The 17,770-nt window shown below is 59.2% G+C and overlaps 1 protein-coding gene across 1 annotated transcript in view; it reads right to left on the minus strand.

The window, feature by feature from the left end:
- NCS1 (neuronal calcium sensor 1) overlaps positions 1–17,770 on the minus strand; it is a 52,044-nt gene that overhangs the window by 18,613 nt on the left and 15,661 nt on the right. Inside the window, exon 2 of the mRNA XM_066366903.1 lies at positions 8,895–8,919. Within this exon, the coding sequence (XP_066223000.1) occupies positions 8,895–8,919 (25 nt within the window). The remainder of the gene's footprint in view (positions 1–8,894; positions 8,920–17,770) is intronic.

Genomic DNA, 17,770 nt, shown 5'->3' on the forward strand with positions numbered 1-17,770 from the left:
ATGGGTGAGAGGTATATGGGTGAGGGGTGTAGGGGTGAGGGGTGTATGGGTGACGGGTGTATGGGTGAGGGGTGTAGGGGTGAGGGGTATATGGGTGAGGGGTGTAGGGTGAGGGGTGTAGGGGTGAGGGGTGTAGGGGTGAGGGGTATATGGGTGAAGGGTGTATGGGTGAGGGGTGTATGGGTGAGGGGTGTATGGGTGAGGGGTGTATGGGTGAGGGGTGTATGGGTGAGGGGTGTATGGGTGAGGGGTGTAGGGGTGAGGGGTGTAGGGGTGAGGGGTGTATGGGTGAGGGGTGTATGGGTGACGGGTGTATGGGTGAGGGGTGTAGGGGTGAGGGGTATATGGGTGAGGGGTGTAGGGTGAGGGGTGTAGGGGTGAGGGGTGTAGGGGTGAGGGGTATATGGGTGAAGGGTGTATGGGTGAGGGGTGTATGGGTGAGGGGTGTAGGGGTGAGGGGTGTAGGGGTGAGGGGTGTAGGGGTGAGGGGTGTACGGGTGAGGGGTGTACGGGTGAGGGGTGTACGGGTGAGGGGTGTAGGGGTGAGGGGTGTAGGGGTGAGGGGTGTATGGGTGAGGGGTGTAGGGGTGAGGGGTGTAGGGGTGAGGGGTATATGGGTGAGGGGTGTATGGGTGAGGGGTGTATGGGTGAGGGGTGTATGGGTGAGAGGTGTAGGGGTGAGGGGTATATGGGTGAGGGGTGTATGGGTGAGGGGTGTAGGGGTGAGGGGTATACGGGTGAGGGGTATAGGGGTGAGGGGTATAGGGGTGAGGGGTGTAGGGGTGAGGGGTGTAGGGGTGAGGGGTATATGGGTGAGGGGTGTATGGGTGAGGGGTGTATGGGTGAGGGGTGTATGGGTAAGGGGTGTAGGGGTGAGGGGTATATGGGTGAGGGGTATATGGGTGAGGGGTGTATGGGTGAGGGGTGTAGGGGTGAGGGGTATACGGGTGAGGGGTATACGGGTGAGGGGTGTAGGGGTGAGGGGTATATGGGTGAGGGGTGTAGGGGTGAGGGGTATAGGGGTGAGGGGTATAGGGGTGAGGGGTGTAGGGGTGAGGGGTATATGGGTGATGGGTGTAGGGGTGAGGGGTATATGGGTGAAGGGTGTAGGGGTGAGGGGTATATGGGTGAGGGGTGTAGGGGTGAGGGGTATAGGGGTGAGGGGTGTAGGGCTAGGGTGTAGGGGTGAGGGGTGCTGGGGTAAGGGAGAGACTGGGAGGGGAACAGAGAAGATGGATAAGGGGCGGGCCATCCTTCCTGGGGTGTGGCTAGAGTGGGCACACCACTGTCTTGATGGTTCCTAGGAAGCACGAGGTTGTGGAAGAGGTTAAGTCTGCTCACCGGTCCTCTCGTGGGACAACTCAAGGGGCCAGAGGCCCAGGAAGGCGAGTCCCAGCTCAGGAACCAGGGTCACTGCCCAATCCCACCCTCCACCTGGACCTTTGCTACAGCTGCTCAATGACAGTCCCCGCTGGCCCTGAGCTACGCCTCTGTGGGTAGTTCCTCACGCAGCAGCCACCTCAGCCCTGCAGAGTGGGCTCTGTGACCCCATGTCACAGGTAAAGGCACTGAGGCCCAGTGGCCCTCCCACAGCAGGTACCAGGGAGGAACTGGCCCCCTGAGGAACCCTCCCCCTTAAAGCCTTCTTCCCAGCAGGGTGCTCAGGGCTCAGATCTGCACGCCTGGGCCCGGAGGCAGAGCTGGGAGAAGGGGCGTTTCGGGGACAAGGCCTGCCCCATGACCCGAGGCCTGCAGGCCAGGGGTTCCGGGGCAGGAGGAGGGGACCCGCCTGGCACAGGACTTGATGACCACAGCAAGCGGGGCACACTCCAAGGTCACCACATGGCTCCGGATGCCGGGACAGGGGCCATTACCTCTCCCCTGCTCCAGATCTCATTTCTCCATGACGGATGGATGGATGTAACTGAGCGATTCTGAAAGATTATTTAAAACAATCAAGAGGAAATAACAGGCTCCCAAAGGCATCTCCTGGATGTTCCCTGTGGGGGGGGGGGGCCTCGCAGGGGCCGCCTCTTCTCTCTGGGGAGGGGAAGCTGTGAGCTCTGGGCTGCGGCAGCTGCAGGGGTGTCCCCAGAGCGTTAATGGGGGTGGCCCCAGTAAGGAGTCTTCAGGGAGGCCTTCTAGTTATCCCTGCATAAGCTGCCACTGTCACTGTGGGACCCCAGACCCCTCTGGAGACAGTAGGGGCCCCAGGAAGCCTACCCCCATGGGCAATGACCATGAGGGGCTGGCACAGCCTCTTCTTCCCAACCACCCCCATATTTCATACCCAGCCACACTTTCTAGAACTTGTCAGGCCACGTCTAGCCTCCAGACCTTTGTACCTACAGGTCATGCTACCTGCAAAACACGTCTTCCTCCTCTTCATCAGGCTAATCCACTCATCCACCATATCCCAGCTTAGCTGTCGCTTCCTCCAAGAAGTCCTCTGAGACTGCCCAGAGGCCACCTGGCTCCTCCCACTCCCACACCCCTGGATGTCCCCAGCACCATAGGGACCATGTCTCCAGGCTGCGTCCCCCACCTGATTGGGAGCTCCCTGACACGGAGGTGCCCCAGGGCCTGGGAGGCGGCCTGGCTTAGTAAAACTGTCCGGTGAATGAGTGAATGAGTGCCGGCCAGAGGGAGCGCCAGCCCAGGAGTGCCGCGTCTGCCTCCTGAGCCCCGAGTCCCTGGCTGGACCTCGAGCTCCCTATAGACACAGAGAACCACTGATGTACTCCCCCGCACTCCAGGGGGCCCAGAGAGGGAGAAAGACTGGCTCAATGTCACACAGCAAGTCAGCAGCAGACATGGGACTCGGACCAGAGCTGCCTCCCAGGCTCCCACGTCACCGGCCCCATGTCTGCACCACCCCAGTGTCAACACGTGGGTAAAGCGCCTGCCGGTCCAACGTGGCATAACCCTGCTGTGGGGGCAACCCGCCTTGCTGGAGCAGAGAGGGAGGTCTGAGCTGCCCCAGGCACTCCCGTGTCCCCGGGCCCTGAATCCGCCCTGCCAGTCATCACAGCTCTGAGGCCAGCACTCCATGCCGCCCAGGGTCCAGCCCTGAGGTGCAGCCACCCCTCACTGGGCAGCTGGGTCGGGGCACCCCTCACCGGGCACACACCTCACTGCGGGCGCCTGAGGGAGCTGCTGCCTCGTAATGAAGCTCCTGCCCAGAAATGTCTTCGCCACCTGGGCCCGGGCCTCAGGTTCCCACAGGCCCGGGCCTCATCCCTCTCCTCCTGGGGGGCCGTCCCTGCCTCCCGCAGACTTGGTGCTGCCCGGAAAACTGCCCCTCTCCCCGGTGCCCAGGAGACACGGGCCGGAGCTGCAGTGCTGATCCCGTCCCATCTCACTGTGAGGGACCCTGTGCTGATCCCGTCCCATCTCACCGTGAGGGACCCTGAGCTGATCCCGTCCCGTCTCACTGTGAGGGACCCTGAGCTGCAGTGCTGATCCCGTCCTGTCTCACTGTGAGGGACCCTGTGCTGATCCCGTCCCATCTCACTGTGAGGGACCCTGTGCTGCAGTGCTGATCCCGTCCCATCTCACTGTGAGGGACCCTGAGCTGATCCCGTCCCATCTCACTGTGAGGGACCCTGAGCTGATCCCGTCCCATCTCACTGTGAGGGACCCTGAGCTGCAGTGCTGATCCCGTCCCATCTCACTGTGAGGGACCCTGAGCTGCAGTGCTGATCCCGTCCTGTCTCACTGTGAGGGACCCTGTGCTGATCCCGCCCCATCTCACTGTGAGGGACCCTGTGCTGATCCCGTCCCATCTCACTGTGAGGGACCCTGTGCTGATCCCGTCCCGTCTCACTGTGAGGGACCCTGAGCTGCAGTGCTGATCCCGTCCCATCTCACTGTGAGGGACCCTGAGCTGATCCCGTCCTGTCTCACTGTGAGGGACCCTGTGCTGATCCCGTCCCGTCTCACTGTGAGGGACCCTGTGCTGATCCCGTCCCGTCTCACTGTGAGGGACCCTGTGCTGATCCCGTCCTGTCTCACTGTGAGGGACCCTGTGCTGATCCCGTCCCATCTCACTGTGAGGGACCCTGTGCTGATCCCGTCCCATCTCACTGTGAGGGACCCTGTGCTGATCCCGTCCCATCTCACTGTGAGGGACCCTGAGCTGCAGTGCTGATCCCGTCCTGTCTCACCGTGAGAGGGGACCCTGAGTAGACACGTTCCCTACAATGTCACTTGACTTCCCTGCCGATATCAGACTACATCAGGGTTCCTCCACCCAGCACCAATGACATTTGGGTCTGGACAGTGGGGTCCCGTCCTGTACCCTGTCGCCTGTGAGCAGCATCCCTGGCTTCCATCTGCTCAAAGCCGGCACCCCTCCCCTAAGCTATGACAGCCAAAAGTGTCCCCAGACATTGCCAAAGGTCCCCAGGCAGCAGAAACACTGAACTAGATGGCCACTGGGGACCCCCCCAAGCTTGAGGGGTGTCTATCACAAGTGTCTGTTCTTCCAGGGGGCTGTGACTCCAGATAGCAGTTACTACTAGAGACCCACTGAGAGGACCTCCCCCGTGTACCAGCGTTCTCGTTGCCATGGACAGCCCACCCCTCTGCCCTGCGCGGCCAGCAGTCCAAGGAGGAGGCTCTCGCTCTGGCCCCAGGAAGTCCTCCCTGATACCTGACCTCCTGGGACGCAGGATGGCCTTGGGGCATGGGCCAGGAACCCGAGCCCCCTCCACAGGGTCTCTCAGCCTGAGGCATTTCTACAGAGGCCACTCCTCACACAACCTTGTTCAAGACCAGCGGCCTCACCTCTCGGGGGCAGGAGAGCCCTTGGGGAATCGGAGGGGAAACCCTGGAGGACACTGGAAGCCCCGGAAACAGGCACCGCCCAGGGACATCACCCTGTGATTTCCGGCAGGCAGGCCTGAGCTTCCGACATGGCTGACTGCGCTTGGGGACTTGCCCTCTGCCACCTCTGCCAGGGCGGAGACGAGAACGGCAACTCCCGACCCTGACAGCAGCATTCTTACACTTCTTTCAAAGGTGAGGAGAGAAGAAATCTGTCATTTCACAAAAACATCGAAGGCTGAATGCCACTTTCCAAAGCAGCCCCGATGGGACGCTGGGCTTCCTCCTCCTTCTGCCCTGGCCGCGCCAGCCCGTGCCCCCCAGGAGACTCCAGTGCTGCCCCCCAGCACCCAGAACTGGCCTGGCACATGTAAGTGCTCAGTAAAGACTTACCGAACAAACGAATGAATGAGCGAATAAATAAATGAACAAATGAACGACAGTGGATGCATGAATGGGTGAACACCTGCCACGACACACGGGTCCAATGCCGGCTAGGCTCCTCGTTCACTGAGGAAGCCCCCGTGCGGCCAGGGCCCTGGTTCCCCAAAGGCCCGGCCTGCTCGGACTTTCCGGATCTCACCGCTCTGTTCCCACAGAGGGCTGTTCTCCGGGGCCCGCCCACAGCGAGCCCGCCCCGCCCTCCAGGCCGGTCACCCTCCGTGCCATGCGGAGGGCTACACCAGTGTGCCGGGTGGGAACGGACTAGAATGACGGGTAAATAAGAAGGCAGAAAGAACCTCAGCCGGGACGGCAGCATCGCGGCCTAGGAACCGTTTTGTTATCTCTTTAAACAACTCACCTCTTCTGGCATCCCTCCCCGACCTCAGAGCTTCCTGGAGCTCTGACTTCAGAGGGCCGTGGGTGAGGGTTCCAAACACATCCAGGAGGACGAGGCCTCCTTCTTCCTTTCCTCGCCCCTGACCCCTGCCTTGGGCTTTGTGGGGTTTCCCAGAGCAAGAGCCAGCAGGTCTGAGCCCCCTCAGCCTGGGCCTCGGAGGAGTGAGCTGGACCCAGACTCCACACGCGCACACACGCATGCACACGCACACCTCATTGGTCTCTCTGCTGTTCCTCAAACACACCAAGCCTGTCTCCACCTCTGAGCCTCTGTCCTTGCTGTTCCCTGTGCCTGGAACACTCTCTTCCATGGCCAAGTCCTCATCCAGGCTGCAGCTCAAATGCCAGCTTGAAGAACTAAGCAAAGTCACTCCACCTGTGTGGGCCTCCGCTTCCCCATCTGCATAATGAGGAGGGGACCCTCAATCTCAGGGTTGCTCCATCGGTTGTGCTGACGAGCATAACAGTATTAGCGCTGTTGTTGGTTAACAATACCAACAGAGATTACTAGGTTCTGTCCCAAACATTTTATATAAATTAGCTCATTTATTCCTCACAATATTCCACTGAAGTTTGACTATTATTTCTTTATAATTCATTTTTCCGAAGCTGGAAACGGGGAGGCAGTCAGACAGACTCCCACATGCGCACGACCGGGATCCACCCAGCACGCCCACCAGGGGGCGATGCTCTGCCCCTCTGGGGCGTCGCTCTGTTGCATCTAGAGCCATTCTAGCACCTGAGGCAGAGGCCATGGAGCCATCCTCAGCGCCCGGGCCATCTTTGCTCCAATGGAGCCTCGCTGCGGGAGGGGAAGAGAGAAACAGAGAGGAAGGAGAGGGGGAGGGGTGGAGAAGCAGATGGGCGCTTCTCCTGTGTGCCCTGGCCGGGAATTGAACCCAGGACTCCTGCACGCCAGGCCGACGCTCTACTGCTGAGCCAACTGGCCAGGGCCTATAATTTTTTTAATTTATTGATTTTAGAGAGAGAAGGGAGAGAGAGCAAACAACATTGATTTGTTGTTCCAATCACTGGGCATTCATTGGTTGATTCTTGTATGTGTCCTATCCGGGGATCAAACCTACAACCTTGGTGTATGAGGACAATGCTCTAACCAACTGACTTACCCGGCCAGGGCAGCTCACTTTCCAGATGGGGAAACCGAGGTACTGAGAAGTCCAGTAACTTGTCCAAGGTCACTCAGCCAGAATGTAGGGAGCTGGGACTCAAGTCCAGCTCTGGACAGCTCTGGAGTGCACCTGTCCGCTGCGCCTCCCGCCTCTCCAGGGGGAGGCCCCAGTGTGAGCGGGGCAGGACGCAGGAGGCGCAGGTGGGCCCTGCACCTGCTGGGACTCAGAGATCTCCGCTACGAAAGGCCATGATGGGACGGCGACTGAGGATGAAAGGGACGAGAACACGGCTCTCGGCCTCGGCTCCCCACCGGAACAGTGGACGGAAGGCCGCCGGCAATGGCGGCCGTTCCTGGGCACCGTGCTATGACCTGTACAGGAAATGTCTCCCCAGTGCGTCACCATTCCTATCATACACACGGGGAAACTGAGGCTCAGGAGTGGGATCATTCAAGGTCCCTCGAATAGGGAAGACAAAGCTAGGCCTCAGGAGTTCATTACTAAACCATCAAACTTTACCAGAAGGCCTGCAAGCTCAAGAAGCTAACCTCCTTGCTCCCCAAACCATGGCCCCAACTCAGGTTCATCCTGTCCACTCCACAACCCACAGTGACAGACAACACGCCACCCTCCTCTCCCAGGACCAGGGCAGGCATCACTAACCCATTACAGACCTCATTCATCTCTCACTGCTACACTTCCCCTTCGCTGCGTGGCCCCAACTCAGGTTCACCCTGTCCACTCCACAACCCACAGTGACAGACAACACGCCACCCTCCTCTCCCAGGGCCAGGGCAGGCATCACTAACCCATTACAGACCTCATTCATCTCTCACTGCTACACTTCCCCTTCGCTGCGTGGCCCCAACTCAGGTTCACCCTGTCCACTCCACAACCCACAGTGACAGACAACACGCCACCCTCCTCTCCCAGGGCCAGGGCAGGCATCACTAACCCATTACAGACCTCATTCATCTCTCACTGCTACACTTCCCCTTCGCTGCATGGCCCCAACTCGGGTTCACCCTGTCCACTCCACAACCCACAGTGACAGACAACACGCCACCCTCCCCTCCCAGGACCAGGGCAGGCATCACTAACCCATTACAGACCTCATTCATCTCTCACTGCTACACTTCCCCTTCGCTGCATGGCCCCAACTCAGGTTCACCCTGTCCACTCCACAACCCACAGTGACAGACAACACGCCACCCTCCTCTCCCAGGACCAGGGCAGGCATCACTAATCCATTACAGACCTTATTTATCTCTCACTGCTACACTTCCCCTTCGCTGCATGGCCCCAACTCGGGTTCACCCTGTCCACTCCACAACCCACAGTGACAGACAACACGCCACCCTCCTCCCCCAGGACCAGGGCAGGCATCACTAACCCATTACAGACCTCATTCATCTCTCACTGCTACACTTCCCCTTCGCTGCATGGCCCCAACTCGGGTTCACCCTGTCCACTCCACAACCCACAGTGACAGACAACACGCCACCCTCCTCTCCCAGGACCAGGGCAGGCATCACTAATCCATTACAGACCTCATTCATCTCTCACTGCTACACTTCCCCTTCGCTGCATGGCATACAGCCTCAGTAACAGAGCACCCCACGCCGCCACTACCGATGGATTAGAGCTGGCATCCAAGAGCACATGTATTTGCCATCCAGTCTAATCTATCACTTTAGAGAAGGGACAGCTGAAGCCCAGAAAGGGGAAGAGACTTCTGAAGGTCATAGGATGACGTAGTGACAAGGCCGGGCCTGGGACCCTGTATCCACACTCGTTACTGGTCCAAACTCCTCCCTTTGGTAAGCAGGGCCTGAATTAACCCTTTAGAGTCTAGTGGTCCTTACAGTTGTCACACGAGGCAAGGAGTCACCGACGCTTCATCCCCACCCCCTCCCCCCACTCAGTTGATTTTCATCTGTGTCAGGTTGTGAACAAAGGCCACTTGGACTGGTTTGTAGGTAGGCCGGTGTGAGGCCGCTCCACATGCCCCTGTCCCAGGCAGGGGACTGCTGTCCCACCAGCACAGAGCCAACACCCTCGCACCCCCACAACATTAGAGGAAGAGCAGTTACTCACCACTGCTGGACTTCCTTCTCGGTAACTGCAAGAGAGAACAGAAAGGTAGCCTTTTAGTTCAGGGAGGTGCCCCAGGGGGTGGGCAGACACTGGGGAGAGCCTCCTTCCTGCCCTCCCACCCCACTGCTGACCGGCCTGTGTCGGGGCACCGGCTGGCTCTACACAGGACATGCCCCTGTGAACAGTCCCAGGCAGGAGCTCCGTGTCCAGCCACCCCAGCAGGGGACAGCACTGACCCATGCCCTCCCGATGGCCACTGTGCTACCAGCAGGACTGCCAAGAACAGCGTCTCCCTGCCCTCCTGGGGTGGCAGGCAGGACTGTGGTGACCCGGGTGAACATTTATTTTTATTTCTTTATTTGTTTGTTTGTTTGTTTATTTATTTTTGTATTTTTCCAAAGTTAGAAGTAGGGAGGCAGTCAGACTCCCGCATGTGCCCGATCAGAATCCACCCAGCATGCCCACCAGGGGGCGATGCTCTGCCCATCTGGGGCATTGCTCCGATGCAGCCAGTCATTCTAGTGCAGGGGTCCCCAAACTTTTTACACAGGGGGCCAGTTCACTGTCCCTCAGACCGTTGGAGGGCTGGACTATAAAAAAAAAACTATGAACAAATTCCTATGCACACTGCACATATCTTATTTTAAAGTAAAAAAAACAAAACAGGAACAAATATATTTAAAATAAAGAACAAGTAAATTTAAATCAACAAACTGACCAGTATTTCAATGGGAACTATGGGCCTGCTTTTGGCTAATGAGATGGTCAATGTGCTCCTCTCACTGACCACCAATGAAAGAGGTGCCCCTTCAGGAATTGCGGCGGGGGCCGGATAAATGGCCTCAAGGGGCCGCATGCGGCCCATAGTTTGGGGACCCCTGTTCTAGTGCCTAAGGCAGAGGCCATGGAGCTGTCCTCAGTGCCCTGGCCAACTTTGCTCCAATGGAGCCTTGGCTGCGGGAGGGGAAGAGAGAGACAGAGAGGAAGGAGAGGGGGAGGGGTGGAGAAGCAGATGGGCACTTCTCCTGTGTGCCCTGGCCAGGAATCGAACCCAGAACTTCCACATGCCTGGGCCGACACTCTACCACAGAGCCAACCGGCCAGGGCCACCTGGGTGAACATTTAATAGACATCCCTCCCATCTCTCAGTCCGAGGACAGCACAGTCAGAGAAGGTGCCAGCTTCCCCAGGCACTCGCCCCACCTGCCTGTGGGGAGACCTGCAGAAAGGCCAAGCCCCCTCCTCACCCCGCAGCGCCCAGCACCCGCCCCTGCGTCGGCCCATCCCCCCCAACCCCTCACAGTAGCCAGTCCCGAGTTCTTTCACAAGCGAGATGAGAACAGAGCCATGACCCAAAAAGCTGGAATGAGCCAAATAAAGTGGCTGAACCTCCGGCCAGGCCCAGTCATTCTCTACTGAACCATGAAACAAACAAAAGAAGTGGTTTTCTTTCCTGCTAAGTACTGAATCGGCTCAAGTTGGAAGCAAACGAATGTTTTCTCTAAAGTCACTGAACAAGGAGATCTGACCACTTCCAAGGCAACACTCACTTCCTGCAAGGGTGATCTCGGAAGAGCAGCTCTAGCTCCCCTGTGCCTCAGTTTCCTCGTTTGTAAAGTGGGAATGATAGTAACAGTACCTGCCACAGGGGCTGTCCTGAGAATTCGATCAAAATAGGTGTGAAAGCTCCTGGATCATACAAGCTTGCAAAATGAATACATGAATAAATGTATAAATGTATGAATGCATGAGCCAATGAATGAATGAATGCATGAGTCAATGAATGAATGAATGCTGAGCCAATGAATGAATGAATGCATGAGCCAATGAATGAATGAATACATGAGCCAATGAATGACTGGATGCATGAGCCAATGAATGAATGAATACATGAGCCAATGAATGCATGAGCCAATGAATGAATGAATAAATGAGCCAATGAATGCATGAACCAATGAATGAATGCATGGACAAACAAACAGGAAAGCAGGTATTAGGTGGAGGTCAGGTGAGTAAAGAAATTGGAATCTTTCCCAGGGAAAGGGAAAAGAAGGCCCTAGGGGATGTCCCTGAAATGTTTGTGCCTGATGAGACTTGAGGCCACTTTTCAAAAACAGCTCAAAGCAAGCTCATAACAAGTGCCAAGAACCAAGTGCCCACCCCAAGCCCGGATCTGTGCCAGGGCACCCAGGGCCTCTAAGCTTTGGCAACAGCTCCAAGGTAAGAGAACATTACTCTGTCCTGGCTCCAAATGGGGAAACTGAGGCACAAAGAGACTGGCCCGTGAAGCGGTAGGGAGAGGGTCTGAACTCAGCCGCCTGCCGTGGAAGCCTCCGCAAGGCCCTCCTCATCAGCACCTCCCTCCCACAGGCCTGGTCAGAAACGGAGGAAGAGGCCTGTCCACCAGCAGCTCACTGGCAACAGGAGAGCCAGGCAACGATGGGAGATGCTGATTACCTGGAATGGCCAAACCTGGTGTAAAAAAACGCAGTTTTCCAAGAGAGTTTTGGCAGAAGGTGGGGGCTGGGCCGGGGGTCAGGCATGGGGGCACGGCAGCGAGAGAAGGTGTCCCTGGTCTAACGGGGTGGGCTGCCCTGGACCCGCTGCCCACACCTGGCAGCGAAGGGCAGCCGGAGCTGAGACCGAACCTAGAGACAGAGGAGACCCCGCCCAGCGAGAGCCCGCAGCTTAGGGCACAGACGCTGGTGCCGGACTAGACCGCCTGGGTTCAGAGCCAGCTCCACCGCTATGAGCTGTGTGTCCCTGCTTCAGCGCAAAGGACTTCCCCTCTCTGAGCCTCAGTCTCCTCATCTGTAGAACGGGCTTTATTGTGGAGAGAGAGTAAAACGCTTGGTGCTCTCCACCTGTACAAAAATCCCATAGGTAGGTATGCTCCCATTTTTCCAATAAGGAAAGTGAGGCTCAGATGGGTCAGCTAAGTTGCCTGAAGTCATCCAAGGTCACCCTGCCAGGATATGGCAGGGCCAGGACTATATGCCTCCAGAGCCCAGCATGGATGCCCAATAAAGTGCCCCTACTTTGAGTCAACCAATGATCTGCAGGACCTCGTGGGACCTTGGCATCGTGTAACATAAACAGCAGGAGTTGGGTGACAAGGGCTTGGGTGGCAGGGCCTTCCAGGGCCAGAGAAGTCTGCCCAGGGATTTCCCAGCTTAGACGTTCTCACCCCCCCTGACCCGCACAGCCCCCCCTCCCCCCACCACCAGCAGCCTTCCCTCAGAACCTCTCAACCTCCCAGTCTCCCCATCCTGTCCCCCCCTCCCCTCCCCCCACCCCTAAGCCCCAGGAAGCAGCTGGCTACTCGGAGATGGGGGTGGGGAGGGGAGGGGACATGATTGGCTGCCCCTCCCCCATAAAACGGAATCCCAAACAGGCAGCCAAGCCCTAGGGAATGTGTGACCCTGGGTGGATGAGACAAACCCCACCCTAAGCAGCTAATTAACCTTTCGGAACCAAGCCAGGACCAGCAGCTCCCTGCCTGGAGTCTGGGAGAGACTGGAAGGTGGCAGGCAGCAGGCAGCACTCTGAGGGCCTGGCCACCTGCCCCCAGCACCCCCCCACCAGGGTCAGACAGGCCTGCATCCAAACCCCAGCCTCCCACTTCCCAGCCCACTGACACCAGCCTGGAGTTGAACAGTGCGACCCTCACTGCTCACGAAGGTGAGGTGAGCTGGGCAGGCCACCTAAGGAAGGACCCAGGGCCACGGCCAGAAGGAGGCACGCAGGACCTCTGCCCAGGGTCCGCCCCACACAGAGCCCTGCGCTCTCACCCTCCCGTCTGGGTTTCCGGTCATTCCCACACCACCACCTTGATTCCTCCCTCCCTGTCCTCCTGTCCGACGATCCACTCGGGACATTTCCTTCCATCGGCTCACGGCCTCTTTCCCTACCTGCCTGAGCTCGCCTCAGCCTGAGAAACAACATCCATAAACTCGGCAGTGATGTGAGCTAGCCGTACCTTTTCTAAACACAATAAACATGAACTGAATATGAAAAGATGACTGCCTTTTTTTTTTTTTTTTCTTTTCATTTTTCTGAAGCTGGAAACAGGGAGAGACAGTCAGACAGACTCCCGCATGCGCCCGACCGGGATCCACCCGGCATGCCCACCAGGGGCGATGCTCTGCCCACCAGGGGGCGATGCTCTGCCCATCCTGGGCGTCGCCATGTTGCGACCAGAGCCACTCTAGCGCCTGAGGCAGAGGCCACAGAGCCATCCCCAGCGCCCGGGCCATCTTTGCTCCAATGGAGCCTTGGCTGCGGGAGGGGAAGAGAGAGACAGAGAGGAAAGCGCGGCGGAGGGGTGGAGAAGCAAATGGGCGCTTCTCCTGTGTGTCCTGGCCAGGAATCGAACCCGGGTCCTCCACATGCTAGGCCGACGCTCTACCGCTGAGCCAACTGGCCAGGGCAAGATGACTGCCTTCGATCAAACCCGGCCTCCCCGCCGTAACACATCCTGACGGGTGCCTCTGGGCTTGATGTGGCCGGAGGATGTTATCCGTGGGGTTCTCCTGCCTGAGAGACGTAACCTGAGTCTAATCATGGGGACACCACTGGACAGACGCAGGCTGTCCTACAGACAGCTGGCCGGGACACCTCAGGAAGTCAGCGCCCTGACAGGTAAAACAAGGCAGAAAGAGACCAAAGACACAGGTACCCAAAGCAACTCCAGGCCCGGACTGGGTCTGGGATCTGGACTTTAAACCAGCGAGAGGGGTATTCCTGGGCTAGGCGCCAGAGCCACCCTGGGGGGCTGGCGTTGAGATGCCCAGATGGACTCGCTGTTGATTTTCTTTTTCTTTTCTTTTTTTTCTGAAGCTGGAAACGGGGAGGCAGTCAGACAGACTCCCGCATGCGCCCGACCGGGATCCACCCGGCATGCCCACCAGGGGGCGATGCTCTGCCCATCTGAGGAGTTGCTCTGTTGCAACCAGGGCCATTCTAGCGCCTGAGGCAGAGGCCATGGAGCCATCCTCAGCGCCCGGGCCATCTTTGCTTCAATGGAGCCTCGGCTGCGGGAGGGGAAGAGAGAGACAGAGAGGAAGGAGAGGGGGAGGGGTGGAGAAGCAGATGGGCGCTTCTCCTGTGTGCCCTGGCCAGGAATCAAACCCGGGACTCCTGCACGCCAGGCCGACGCTCTACCACTGAGCCAACCAGCCAGGGCTTCACTGTTGATTTTCTTAGGGGCACTAATGGCACGGAAGTTCCGTGAGAGAATGCCCTATTTCCTTAATGATGTGCCCAGAAGTATTTACTGGGGGCGGCGGGAGGGGGTCAGGACACCTGCGGCTTCTTGTGACGGGCGCAGAAATAAACGGGCGATTATTTGGAAAGAGAGAGGAAGCGAAGGCATGGAAATGTTGATAGCTGGAGAAGTGACATGTCCCTCGGTTGGGGTGGCGTTCCATCCCAATAAACCACCGTCAGTTGAAAACGCATTTAGCACGACACGGCAGGGTATGGGCGGTTCCCCCTCCTGGCCGCACGGCTGACCGGGGTTGCGGCTCGCTGCCCGGCCCAGCATCGCCAGAGACCATCTTATCGAATGTCACCGCTGGCCCAGGAACAGAGCAACGACACTCAAGATCTGAAGGACGGCTTCAGCCAAACGGGTCTCACTTCCCCGCTGTCGTCAAGTTGAAAGATCGTGCAGTCCAACCGTCGTAGGTGGGGAACCCGTCGTCCAAGGGTGCTCAGGCGCTCACTGCGCTGGTATTTCTAGGTTTCTCTTGATTTATCAAGATGAAAAGTTGGGAGGACATGTCCGTTCCTTTCATCAGCCCCCACCCGGGTGCCCCCCACCACCAGCCCCACAGCGCTGAAGGGCCCGGGGCCTGTCCAGGGTCCTGACCCCTGAGCCGCTCTCAGGCACTGGGAGGGAGGAGGGATCTAGGGGACAACTGTGGGGTCCCGCTGCCTGCACCCTCTGCCCAGATAACCAGAGTGGCATCCCCAGGCCCAGGCTCCCCAGCTAGGCCTTGCCCCCCCCCCCGAACATCCATCCGAGTGTGAAATAAACAGGCAGCATTGGCTCGGGGATGGAGTGGGGGCGGTCCACGCTCAGGGCTCAGGGCTCAGGGCCCGGCAGAAGGAAGGCCACCCCCAGTGCAACCAGCCCCTATCCCTTGCCCCCACCCAACCCCATGACCCCCCTCAAGCTCCTCTAACTGGTGCCACCTCCAGGTCTTTGTGCCCGCTGCTCCCTGTGTCCCTACACAGCCCTCCAACCCCAGCTGGGACGTCCCCTTCCTAGGAACCGCTCCCAACCTGACTGGAGCCCCCTCCCATCTGGGAACCACGCTTTACGTGGAGTCTGTCCTCCCCCAGGCCCCACAGCCGAGGGTCCGAGGGCGCTGCCTGGGGCCAGGCGGGGAGGGACAATGATATAAAACAGAGGGGTCCACAGACAGGGTGCGGGGCCTGCCCCACCAGCACCCCAGCCCGGGGCTGCTGACAGGGTGGCCTTGGGCAACACAACGGCTCCCATCTCTGAGCCTCGGTTTGCTCATCTGTAAACAGGACACATCACCTCTGTCTCACAGCAGGGGGCGGGGGGTGAACGTAGAGTGCTGGGCACGACGTTGGCACCCAGTAGGTCCTCAGTAGAAGCATTTGTGCCCCCCTCATTTTCCCAGCCGGACACTAAGCCCCCAGAGGTCAGGCCACTCCTCCTGGCACGTGCTGGCCTCACCCCCGGAGCCGGGCGGTGTCCTGCGCCCGGAGGCAGAGAAGAAAGCCTTGCGGACTCCCCCATTGTCACCAAGCCACCTGGCCAGGTATGGAACATGCCCTAAGACCCTTCTCACAACCCGAGGGCTCTCACAATCATCACTGCTCGGGCCAGTTTCTGAAACCGAGCTGCCTTTCGCTAGCTCACTCCCCCCCTTGGGCCTGGGGGGGCAGCACGCTCTCAGTAGGAAACCAGGATTGAAACTGCATGTCCGCCACCCGCAAGGGGGCGGGCGGGCCTCGCTCCACCTGGCCGGACCGCCGGGTGGGCTTCCTGTCTCAGCTCTCCGTTGGCTGGGTTACTCCGAACAAGTTACTTGACCTGAGCCTTGAGGTCCTCATCTGAAGGATGGGGTATCAACTCCTACCCGGCAGAGCCGTTGGCAGGGGCTCTCGAGAGGAGGGTCGGCAGTTCTCAGTTCAGAGTGGGCACAGAGCCAGGAGGAGTGAGGGGCTGGGCGCCCACTCCACCCCCTCCCGCGGGCCCCCCCCCCCGAGAAGCAGGGGCAGCAGAGCAAGAGGCAGGACGAGTCCTGGCCAAGCGGGGAGGGGCCCAGGTGCGCGCCCACCCCAGCGCAGCTCCTGAGGCTGACCCCCACGCCTCCCCTCCACGCAGCTCTTTCTGCCAGGAACGAACGCGAGAGCCAGTCCCGGGAGCCCGGGATAAATGTTAAGTCTGATCCGATTGCCCTAAAGCAAAACAGCTCTGTCCTGACTGCAGCCCAGCTCCGCACAGTAGGAAGAGGAAGCAGGGGTGGCGGCCCCACAAAGGGGCTGGCTGCAGCCAGGGGGACTCAAGGGGTGGACTTGGAGCACTTTTCTGCCTCTTCAAACCACCTTCCTGTGGTCCACCCCGGCCCTGTTTCCATCTCTGGGGACAAAGGCTATACACCAAGTGTCCAGTACCATCACATGCCTCCCCAACCTCCATCATGGCTACAGGTTAGCAAGGGGGTCTCGGGTGTGACTCACACAGAAAGAGAAAGTAGTGGCCATTGGGGCCTGGTCACTAACCCTTTTAGTCTGGACACCTGTGACCACTGACTGTCCCCCTTCCACAAGGGCAGCGTCCTTGGATAGCTCTTCCCCAGGCCCCAGCTTCTTCTTTGCTCAACCTCAGAATTCTGGGTCCCTGGGTCTCTCCTCACGTGCTCCTCGGGGGGCACACATGTCCCCTGTACCCCTCACCCCCAGGCTCCTCTCTCCAGCCTGGCCCCCTGACAACTCAGCCCCTGTCTCCGCTTCTCTCAGGGGGCCCAGGGTCCCCACACTCCCCATGGCCCAAAGGGACACCCTCGCCAGACCTGACCTCCGCTTTCCGGGTCCCCATCCTGTGAACACCCCTCTTCCTTCCCCACCCGACAGTCCCAGCAGCCGGGCTGCCTGGAAGACAGGAGAACAGCCCGCTGCCCCGGCCCTGCAGCCCGCCCAGCCCAGCCTGCCTCCCACCTCCGGCTCCCCCTCCCGTCCACTCCCCCTCCCACCTCCGGCTCCCCCTCCCATCCACTCCCCCTCCCGTCCACTCCCCCTCCCACCTCCGGCTCCCCCTCCCGTCCACTCCCCCTCCCACCTCCGGCTCCCCCTCCCATCCACTCCCCCTCCCACCTCCGGCTCCCCCTCCCGTCCACTCCCCCTCCCATCCACTCCCCCTCCCATCCACTCCCCCTCCCATCCACTCCCCCTCCCACCTCCGGCTCCCCCTCCCGTCCACTCCCCACCCGGCAGCTGTCCACGTTCAGAGTTCAGTCACATCCCTGCCCTCTCAGCGAAGCTTCTTCCAGACAGGAAGGAGCCTGTCCTGTGGTGGCGCAGTGGATAAAGCGTTGACCTGGAACGCTGAGGTTGCCAGTTCGAAACCCTGGGCTTGCCTGGCCAAGGCACATAGGGGAGTTGATGCTTCCTGCTCCTCCCTCCCTTCTCTCTCTCTCTCTCTCTCTCTCTCTCTCTCAATCCTCACTAAAATAAATAAAAAAAAAAAATAAAAATAAAAACAAACCCAAGACAGGAAGGGACGTGCGGTGGGCCTGGACGCCCCCTCCTGCCTCCATCCCAGGGACAGCCACCCCCTCCGGGACGGGCAGTGCCCCGTAGAGAAGGCGGCACAGCATGGTGGTCTCAGGGGACCT

Source organism: Saccopteryx leptura, chromosome 2 (genome assembly GCF_036850995.1).
Source record: "Saccopteryx leptura isolate mSacLep1 chromosome 2, mSacLep1_pri_phased_curated, whole genome shotgun sequence".
In the NCBI taxonomy this organism is placed as follows: Eukaryota; Metazoa; Chordata; class Mammalia; order Chiroptera; family Emballonuridae; genus Saccopteryx; species Saccopteryx leptura.